Genomic DNA, 11,554 nt, shown 5'->3' with positions numbered 1-11,554 from the left:
GTTCACGGGCTATGTTAGAAATATGTCTCACTCTTTTTTATGTCTTTTCTTTCATGCTAAATTGAGATTTTCTTTTTCTAATCAGAAAATAAATTTTAAGTTAATATTGTAAAAATAGTTTATAAGGTTAGGTTTGTCTTCATTTATATACTATTAAATGTTTTTCTCTTGACATGAGACTATATATTATATATGGGTGATCTGATTTTAGCCTGAATGTATGGGTGATCTGATTTTAGCCTGAATGTCTGATAAGCACAACAAACTGGCTAGGATATATTTTAAATTATTCTATATTTTTTTTATCCACTAGAAACCATCAATAAACATGGATCACCTTAAGGGTGATAAGATAATACTTCACGCCCCAACCTATTTCAAACTTTCAACAAAAAAACTATCAGTTATTTCTTACCCCAAAACCAATCAAATAAGTCAATCCTTGGAGGAAAAACCAACAAATCAAACACAAAAATGCATATAGATATACGGGTTAAAAAAATGAATTTATATCTAATTAAAAAATAAACTTTAAACTTAATTCATTCTCGTAAATCAGTTTATAAGGTGAGATTTTCACTCATTTATATACTATTAAATGTCCTTATCATGTGGAAACGTGAGATTTCCAACATTTTTCCTTTTAATTATTGATATATATTACTCATTATTTATTTTTTAGTTTATTTTTTAGAATTTAAAAGATGTACAATTTTTAGTTTTTTATACGTTTATTTCTTGCTTCTATTTTTTTTAATTAATTAAATTATTTTTTAATGATGCCTTGCATAAATATATTGTATTTATAATTCTATTGGAATAAAATAAAACGTAAACTATAAAGAAAAATTATGAGCTTTTTAAAATTTAAAGACTAAAATTTCAGAGAGAGAAAAGTTAAAAGAAAGCTAAAGTTCAGCCATTCTTTTGTTAAAGGTTCAACTCTAATTTTATATTTATAAAGTTGATTGAAGTTTTGTCGGATGAATGATGATTTGGTTTTCATGCACATATATATAACTTTTTTATTTTATTTTCCTTTTTTATAAAAACTCTCATATTATGCACATATTTCTTTTTTATTTTTTGTTTTTTATTGAAACTTGTGATAATAATCCCATTTTAAAAGTAAAACTTATAAAAATAAGTTTAAATCGTAAGGGTCTAAAATTTCCTTTAAACTTTTACAACAAAACTGATATACATAACTTTAGATATGTTTACTTTTTACAACGTTTTCGTAGTTTTTTCGTCTCTTTACTCAAACCTAGTCGAATTTATGAAACTTAGTTAAAGTACAAGATAAGGTCACGGGTTGTGATATTGTCATATCTAAAAAATCATAAAATTCACAGTTTTTTTAAGAATTAAATAAAATTCACACTTTATTTTTTTTATCAGCAAATGAATTAAACAAAACTGTGATGGAACACTTTCCTTGAAAAATTGTATAAATCATTAAATTAACCAACATAAAAACAATAAAACTTAACTGCAGTTAAATAAATTGTCATAAACGTGATAAAAATTGTGAAAAATGAGTCTAGCGAGAAAAAAAAGGAAATAATTTCATATCTATGAGGATGCAGAAGAAATTTATGATGGTGCAAAAAGAAATGCTCTAAGTTGGACCGACAATTTACTGGCCCAAATTGTATTCGGGCCATCTCTGAACCCATATTCCATGTCCTACTTAGTCATACACCTCTAAAAGTAAGTAAAAATGCACTCTCTTAATATAAAAATGATTAATATTTGTATTTTAAAAATGAAATTTTATCTTAGGAAAAGATTCAATCACTTTGTCAAAACAAAAAAATATAATATAAAATCCTTAAAATCGAAACCCCTCTCCTTATCTTGAACCATGCTCACGTAATTAGCAAAATATATTAATATGAAAACTACGTGCAACGTTGACCAATTATGAAAAGGAAAATGAAGATTAAAGAAGGTTCATAGCACCCACAATGAAAATATGAAAAGATAAAATTGAAAACTTATCGTGTCTCTTCACTTGCATAATACTATAAACAAATTTGAACATGTTGGTTCAATATAGAGTCTACCATTTCATTAAAATATGCATTTACATGTATTGTTGACTATTATGTATACAACTAACCAAATCTTCCACACCTTCATTAAACAATGCATTTATCCACTTTAATGTTTGTTAATGTTTGGGTGTTATTTAAGGGTCCTTTTGATGTGACACAAAAGTTCAATTAGATCCACTTAACCACATTTTATAATACATTATTTTAAAAGTAAAAGATTTATGTTAGAATAATCAAGTTTTAATAATGGTGGAGGAAAAATGGAACTTGATCTTTGAAAAATAAAAACTATGAATCTTTATCTAAGTATTATGAGAATGACTATTCTCCAAATGACTCCACCTACCTTTATCACATAGTGTATCCATGGAATATTTCTATTTTTTTTATCACTAAAATAAATATTACTAATTTACTTTTAAATGAATATATTGAAACAAATTATGATTTCAAATATTGAAGGTGTAAAGTCGTATAGGTTTATATACACTATAAATGTAATATATTAAAAAATAAAAGTCAATGCTACTATAATATTTTGTGTACATGTGTAATAAAAACATTATGTTTAAAGAGTCATTCGTTTTTATATTAAAACAATCACATACAAATCAAAATAAATCATGATAAAACTATTGTAAACCAATATATTAATATGATATTATAATTTTTTAACATAACTAATAATTATATTCACTCATTCATTTTATAAGATACTCATAAGACTTCATAAAATATTTATAACATGTGTTAAACACATTTATATATAACTTAATAACTGATTATTATCATTAAAGATTAATACCGGTCTCATCTATAATAAAGATGTTTGATTATGATGTTGTTACTCAATCTCAATCACACACACATAATTATATATAGGAAAATATTATCCTGAACTAGTAAAGGTATTCTACTCGAGGTTAACCGTTGTTGGAGATGTGCTAATTTCAAAGGCGAAGGACTTTGAGATTCTCATTGGTGAATATATTTGGTTAAACATGTTGGGTATGAAGTCGGGATCAATTGGGTTGGGCTGACTAGACACCATGTTTAGTGAGTGAGGTTAATCATTGTGTTTCTTTTATAATATCTATTTAAAAAGATCATTGTACTTGTAATTGGTGTGCAACAGGACATAATGAAAACCGAATAGTTGCCCGTGTGAATGTAGGTTGTAGTTGGCAACCGAACCAGTTGATTCGTGATTGTGTGTGTTGCTTCCACGTGCGTTTTTTCTCATCAAAACATTGATGGTTTCAAACCAAATGTGAGTCTATTTCATCTAGCTTAAAATAATCTAATAAAATATCTATTTATCTTAATTGCTTAAAGGATCTTAGTGCCTTTCAAGGCACCAATGTCATACACTTCAAAATTGAAGCATGGGAAATGGATGAAAAAAATTGAAGCATTGGAAATGGATGAAAGGCTTCTGACCTTTGTGATTGCATGGGTTTTGGCTCTTAGAGTGAGCAACCATGCTCAACTTTCTAAAGATGATATGATGTTGATTCATTATCTTTAAGAGTGGAATTTAATTGCATTTGTCATCTATCATTTTTGAATACATTGAAGGCAAAAAGGTTGTTTGTATACCATCTTCCCTTTATAGTCTTTCTTTCAAGTGTTTTTGTACATTTTGGAGTTGAAGTTGAAGGTGAAAGTTTTATTTCTATGCAGTGAAACAACTCTTCACAAGATGGGCTTGATAAAGACAATGTTAAGAATCAAAAGTAAGAGCCTCTTGAAGAACAACAAACCAATGCAAACTGAAGAAGTTCCTTCTCAATCCAATAATGAAAAACCTCTTATCTTCCTTTAAACTAAAAAGTTGGATACCATATACAATTATCAAAAGAAAAGAAAAGAGAAGAGAGTTATGATTATACTTGGAAAAGATTTATTCAAGCCTTCAAAGTATTAAGAGGAAGTTCAAAATAATGAATATGGAAAGTAGTGAGGAGTCTAGCGATGATTACAATATATCATACTAAAAATAAAATTTAAAATATATCTACGAATTTATAAATATTAGAATATCACTTTCGGTCGAGTGACATATACACAAAATTGTAATAATTTGTCTGCACTGGATTATTATTATCCATTTTATCCAATTTTATTTATTCAATATTACTCTCACCCAAATCAAACTCATCTTGTACATTCAATTTTTCCTTGGATTTATTGGTACGGGCATTGTTAATTAATCTACCTTTATGGAATATTAATGAACAAATGTAAGAATTGTAGAACAAATGTAAGAATTGTAGTTAATGAAATCATGACATGATTATAAATTGAAGGTACCTTTCCTAGGTGATAATTAATAAACTTGTGAAAATAGTATCCAATTGAATCTTTGGTATGATTAGTGAAGGGTGGATTAACAAAGAGATAATTTAATGTTGTACAAATATAATGTAGGTATTGAGTTACAAAATGCATGTGATATTTTGGTTTTCACTAGTAACTTAAATAATATAAATATAGATATTATCCAAATTTTACAAAAATTCTATGAATTTTTTTGTTATCTATAAGATGGAATGTAAAAAAAAAAAAACTTCATGAATGTAGTAAAAAATACTTTATCATATAGATTAAATTGAGATCAAATAATCAATTTATTTTCATATAAAAAAATTAATGGCCAAATATTATAGAGAAGATATGATGGAGATCCATCTAGACAAAGACAAGTCATCACAACTCAGGCTAAGAGCAAAGACACATACGAATATTTTTTTTTTCTCTTACACCTTGTATAAATTTGTAAATAGTAGAAAATGGAATTTCTTTCATGACCTTGTATTTTGGGTTAAAAGTAGAATATGATTAAAATATATCCTTAGGATTAAGAGGACGCATATAAGAGCCTATACAAACCCCTAACTTTCCATTCATGCTAGGGTTAGTATAAGACCTGGATAGTTACTCCATACACTAATCCTAACTTGTTATTCAAACTAGGGTTTCAGTAGCTTAAGGAACACGCCACTTGTTCACCTTTTTTCCTATAATAAGGTTTCCTTCCATGTAAAATTCAGACTTGATAAAAGTAAAGAAACTCTCTTGAATTGAGTCAAAGACTCTCTGAAAGTCTTACTCTAACTCTTGTTAGGGTTCAAACCCTAACCTAGAGAAGAAGAACTTATTCTTCAACTACCTTCCCTGAGGAGCACTTCCTTGGATAGCACTTCCTTGGATAGCACCGTGAACACTCCTTCTCCAATCATAAATACTTCCGCTACTTTCCATTCTTCATTTCAAATGGTGTAACATCTTCAGGCATGTATCAACATTCATCAAAATATAAGAGATATTATATTCATACGGTAATATATGTTTTGTTATATATTGTTTGTATCACTATCATTTTTTTAATATGTAATTCATGTGTATGAGTGGTATTTACTAAATCAAAGAGCTCTCTATATTTATTAGATATGAGATTATGTTACTTCTTTTCACTAGCTTATCCTATTCATTTATATTTGTTATATAACTATGATTATCATATTTTAACACCAAAGCATGTCAGAATACAAGAAATCAACATGCTAGTGATGAAAGGAGATGAGAGTCTCATTCTATCTATAATATAATTTATATAATAATTAATGATAATATGATCACTATATATAAATTTTTACCATAATATAATTTTATACAATAATTAATGATAATACGATCATTATATATAAATTTTTACCATAATATAAAATATTTAATATCTCATTATATAATTAAAATTGAACTAATATATGTTTTTTAAAATGTAATAAAACATAAGTTTTAATATAAATATCCTAAGTGATATAACATTAAAATTTAACCAATATATTAATAAAATTTAATTTTTATATAAAATTATTAGTAGTATAATAGTTAATCAAAATTATAGTAGTATTGTACCGTATTTAGTCTGATCTACTATGTAAGTTATCTAAACTCGAATATACAATCACGTACATTTAATAAAATTATTCATTACTTAAGTTGAAAAAAGGAAGTGATTATATACTTCAAATAAGTTGAAAGATTTACAATTGACTAATACTTATATATATACATCTCTCATACTCAACTTAATTGCTTCCATTTAGAGCCATTTAAATTTTGAACAATTATAATTTAATTAATAAATGGTAGATTTGGTTTATGATTAATTTAAATATTTTAGGTTGAAATAATTATTGTTGAGAATCAGATTTTGAAAAGCTAATTTCTTAACAAGGTCAAACATACTAATATTTAAATAAATAGTTTTTTTTTTATTGTTTTTATGATAAAAGGTCTTACATAAAGCACAAAGCTATTATGTATGAAAGGAATTTGCACAGAAAAAAAACGCTCTTAAAAGGTTGAAACCTTATTGTCAAAACAATAAACTAATAAAAAAAGTCAGTGTGAAAGGACTTTTAACAGAAAATAAAGTGAAAAAAGGATCTTAATATCAGATTAAAAAATATATGCTTGTTATCCCCATTTTGTTTTTACAAGTTTTGTTTTTTACATTATAAGTATTAATTTTAGCTAATATATACCGATAAACCCACATTTGGCATCTTTACATTTAATCTTTAAAATAAAATAAAATATTTTAAACTAAAAAAAGTGATTGTTTCCTAGGAATGTGGGTTTCCTCCCTCATTTTTTAAGAACAGTTTTCTTGCTTTCCTCTCACTTCTTTGCTACTTGTTTTCCTGAACTTCAAGCTCAGTTGATACATGCAAAAGGATTTCAAGCTCAGTTGATACATGCAAAAGGATTTCGTCACTCAAGTAAGATTTCGATATTTAATAATCGGTGCTATTAATACTGGATAATGAAGTATCTTATTATTAAAATTTGAGTCTATTTATATGATTATCATTAAGTCTTTTGTTATTAGATCGAATTAAAATTTTAGATTACGATTAAGAATATATTACCTAATGTTTAACTACTAATTAGTCTTATTAATTTTCTATTTAAACATAATAAATTAATTTAATTGTATCGATCGGTTCTGACTAGATACTAAACTTTCATAAATGATCAGAAATGCCTTGCTTACGTATCATTGAAAAATGCATTAACATAAATGCAGCAGTAAGAAGAGGTAATACAAAAGTAGAAGAGGTAATACAAAAGTAAGCAAACTATAAAAACGAGTTAAGATAGATTGACTCATATTGAAAAAACCCCAATATACATGGGCATTTATTTATTTTATTTTTTATAGCATAGTAATATTTATAAAGGGTGTTAAAATATTATTCACAAGTGACCTATACAAGTGTTTTTAAAATATTATATATAATTTGATTTAAATAAAAGGTGTGTGAAAGGAATTTATGGAGAAAAAAACCGTTCTCCAAACCGATCAACCCATAGATTAAAAAAATCCGTATGAAAGGAATCAAATCAAAATTCGTGTAAACCCAAAATAAAATTATCCACCTGTCCACGCCACCCTCGCAACCAGTCAACACCGTGCGAAACCGCCACGACTGAACCATCTCCTCCGAGTCCTACTCCCTCACGCCTCCAACCATCCAAACACGCCCTTACTCATATATTTCCCTAACCCCTCCCACGCGCTTTTCCCTCTCCCTTTCTTTTCTTCTTTCCTTATCCCCCGAACCTCCCTCCGAACCACCATGGATCAGCAGCGCCGCACCGTCCGCACCCTCGTGTCCAAGCTCAGCTCCGTCTCCGAAGCTGCTCGCGCCGACGCTCTCTGCCAGCTTCGGCTCATGTCCAAGCAGGACCCGGAAACCCGACCCGTAATCGCCGAAGCTGGCGCAATCCCTTATATAGCCGAAACCCTCTACTCTTCCTCTCACACTTCACAAGAGAACGCAGCGGCCACACTTCTCAACCTCTCCATCACGGAGAAGGAGCCTCTCATGATGACGCGTGGCGTCCTCGACGCGATCGCGCACGTGATCTCGCACCACGGCACCACCTCATCGCCAGCCGCCGTCCAGTCCGCCGCCGCCGCCATACACAGCCTCCTTTCCTCCGTCGACGCCTACCGTCCCGTCGTTGGCGCCAAGCGCGAGATCGTGTACTCGCTTGTCGATATACTCCGTTGCCACGTGTCCTCGCCGCCGCGCACGATCAAGGACGCGCTCAAGGCGCTCTTCGCCATCGCGCTCCACCCGCTCAACCGCGCCACGATGATTGGCCTCGGCGTGGTTCCCGCGCTTTTTTCGCTCGTTGTGAAGGACGGCAGGGTCGGCATCGTGGAGGACGCGACGGCGGTGGTTGCGCAGGTTGCGGGATGCGAGGAAGCCGTCGAGGCCTTCTGTAAAGGCTCCGGCGGCCTCGGCGTGCTCGTCGACCTCCTTGACCTTGCCACCGCCTCCAGCATGCGCTCCAAGGAGAATGCCGTCTCGGCGCTTCTCAATCTGGTGCGCTGCGGCGGGGAGAAGGTCGCCGCGGATGTGCGCGACGCGGTGGCGTTCGGAGCGCTGGACGGGATTAGGGACGTAAGGGACTGCGGCAGCGGCAAGGGGAGGACGAAGGCGGCGGAATTGTTGAAGGTCTTGCTTGGTGAGAGCAATGGCAATGGCAACGGCAATGTCAATGTGGTGTTGAGTAGTGATAACTGTTCTTCGTTTGGTTCCTCGAGGAATCATGATTCGGAATGAGTTTGGTAATTCTTGTGCTGATACAGTTTCATGATTCTTTTTGTTCTTTTTAGACCGGAAATGGATTCTCTGAATTTACACATTCTTCAGGCATTCATGAATTGGAACCAATGGATGAAGACAAGATGTTTCACTTTTGGATACATGTTTAGTATACAATTTAGATGCAGTTACTTATGTGATTTTTGGCGATGTTTTTCAATCAGAATTAGAGTTCACTTCGAAAACCTATGTTGACATGTAACTAGAATCTATATTATGCAAATTACCAAGGTAAATCTTCAATTCTGATATGAGAACATCGCCAATAATTGCATTTAAAGATTTTTGTATCTAAGTTTGTTGGTGTATTTACTGAGGGAAATATGAGTTGTGGGATATTCATTCAGCGGTTCTGATTAGCTGAATGCGTTAATGCAAGGATGTAGGATTTTCCTGATCAGAGAGAATCCCGGTCGATTTAGGGTTTAGACTGGCACATTTGGTGTACAAATTAGGTGATAAGTTTGTATTTTTTTATCATATTCTATTCATTACTATGTTATGATATGAACAGTATCATGATGTGTTGTACATTCTTACAGTGTTGATTAATGGGTAACAGTACTTTTGTTTTTTCATTGTTTTGACTTGGATTTGAGTTTTAGCTTTTAATGTGTTAAACTAATGATAAGTGAAGGTTGCATATGATGTGTAAGGACTGAGGACATCTCAAAGTACACCAGTCAACTACACTTGCTTGGAAAACTTGTTGGTAAATACAGCAACTTTGGTTCTATCTCTGATAATTTAGATGCATCTATTACCAGTCATGTGCATGCTGTAAGGTACTCTAAGGTGATTTATTTTGCAGCTGGGTGGGTGTGATCAATTGGTTGTTGATGAAACAGTGTAGCTTTGTTTCTAGTGGAAATAGAAGCCAAAAATGGAGGTTGGTCTGTACTGCAGCACTAGTTGTTGTTGTGATAGTCCTATTTATAGATTCATTTGCCATTTGCATCACATGTTATATATTTTTATTTCCACCCTTTATGTTTATCATGTTCCTCTTCACTGGAAGGCTTTTTTCCTGGCTTTGATGTTGTATGTTAAGTGCATTCTGTGATAGAAAAAGAAAATGGAATTGGGGCCTCAGAAACTATATATTGTTTGATTTTAGATTCTGTAAACTACTAAATATGCATCTCCATTCATGAAGTGGATGGAGTTTTTTTCTGTCATTGAAAATTAAAGGGAATATCCCTCTGAATATGGGAATACCATCTTCGTTGTTGTCTTCTATGACTTGAGTAAGAAATGTTTGATTGTGTTAGAAAATATAGTCAATATTTATGTTGGTTAGATTGAAATTTTGTTCAACAAGTTTATTTGAACTGAAGTCATGTAGGTGACATGACTCAACCATTTCGTTAATTCTACTCTAGTGGTTTTTTTTTTTCTTTTCTAATTTCCAAATTTTTAAGAGTCAAGAGGAAACTTAATCTAATTTGCAATCTGATTTATAATAGACACAAGCACATGTTTATAGTTCACATTTAGTTTGACATTTTTAAATTTTTTTTGTTGCTGGTGCTGCACCTGAATCATGTTGCTGATCCTATTAGCAGAATTCTATATTGTTTAAAGATATTTATACTTATTGATGGAGAAAGCTTAGCTAATACTGAATATAAAATTATTACTGGCGGCTTGCACAACATGCTAACCTTGATCTTATGAATCTTTCATGGTTTAAATATTTCTGTTGCACCTACCTCCTCACTCACTTCAATAACCTTTTCTTTCTGTACAAGTATTACATTTCAAGATTGATCAGTTTTACTTTGAGTGGCACATGTGAAGAAGAAACAACCATCTGAATTCAAACTTACGAATTTCTATAACATTGTTACCATTTTCATCTTTCCCATTTTTTTGGGTTAAATTTAACCATAGGAGTGGTTGTGTAATAGTTGCATTTTTTAAACTTTAGTAAACGCTCAAATTAATTTTCAAATATTGTTTTGTTGCAAGAAAAGATAATTATATTGCTTTACTTAGGCTTAAATGATTTTTGGTTCCTTGTAAATTTGAATATTTTGCATTTTTTTTCTCCTGTTTTGATCATTGATAAAATTATTACTTCTCAAATATATTGCCCTTTATTGAAATTTTGTGTTTTTCATTTGGTTCACAATACTCTTTTTGTCTTCCATTTGTTTTTGTTATAGCCTTTTTGTTGTTTATTGATTTTCTTTGGGAGTGAGTGATGGAAATCGTTTTTCTGACTGTTTCTTCCTGCACCTCCACACCTTCTTCTCCCACCTCCATAAATTTCCAAATTTCCAATAATATCCCTTTACAATATTCTGGATTACATAATCTGGAAATCATTTTTCAAATGTGTAATTAGCTTATGATTACATAATCCGGAAGCCATTTTTCAGATTCATAATTACTCTCTGGATTACATAATCTGGAAGTCTTATTTAACTTCCAGATTATGTAATCCAGAAGTCTTTTAAATGAGTTTTCGGATTACATAATCCGGAAACTAATCTATGGAGATGACACAAAAAGGATAAAAATGTATTTTCAAGTTGTGTATGGAGGTGGCAGAAGAAGATATGGAGGTGCAGGAAGAAACAGTCCGTTTTTCTTTTTCAGTTAAGACTTGTATTTTTTATTTGTTTGGACAATGTTGAAGAAAGGATACGAAACTTACTGTGTTTCTTCCTGTACCCCCAACAAATTTCTCCTTGCACCTTATTATTTTTGAAAAAAAAAACTGTTTTACTCTCTTTAAAAATGATTTAGGTAGAGATTATTGTGTTCTAAAAATAAAAATTCAGAAAAAAAAAATTCATA

At 31.2% G+C, this 11,554-nt stretch overlaps 1 protein-coding gene across 1 annotated transcript; it reads left to right on the top strand.

Annotated features, from left to right (window-relative positions):
* The first annotated feature begins 7,412 nt into the window (after positions 1-7,412).
* LOC137817768 (ARM repeat superfamily protein) lies at positions 7,413-9,327 on the top strand. The gene has a single exon (XM_068621002.2). It carries the CDS (start codon positions 7,712-7,714, stop codon positions 8,705-8,707), a length of 996 nt encoding a protein of 331 aa, XP_068477103.1. The 5' UTR covers positions 7,413-7,711; the 3' UTR covers positions 8,708-9,327.
* The last annotated feature ends 2,227 nt before the right edge of the window (positions 9,328-11,554 follow it).

The sequence above is a fragment of the Phaseolus vulgaris genome, chromosome 11, assembly GCF_051622355.1.
Source record: "Phaseolus vulgaris cultivar YP4 chromosome 11, ASM5162235v1, whole genome shotgun sequence".
NCBI classification, from domain to species: domain Eukaryota; kingdom Viridiplantae; phylum Streptophyta; class Magnoliopsida; order Fabales; family Fabaceae; genus Phaseolus; species Phaseolus vulgaris.
This window is presented reverse-complemented; position numbering and strand designations above follow the sequence as displayed.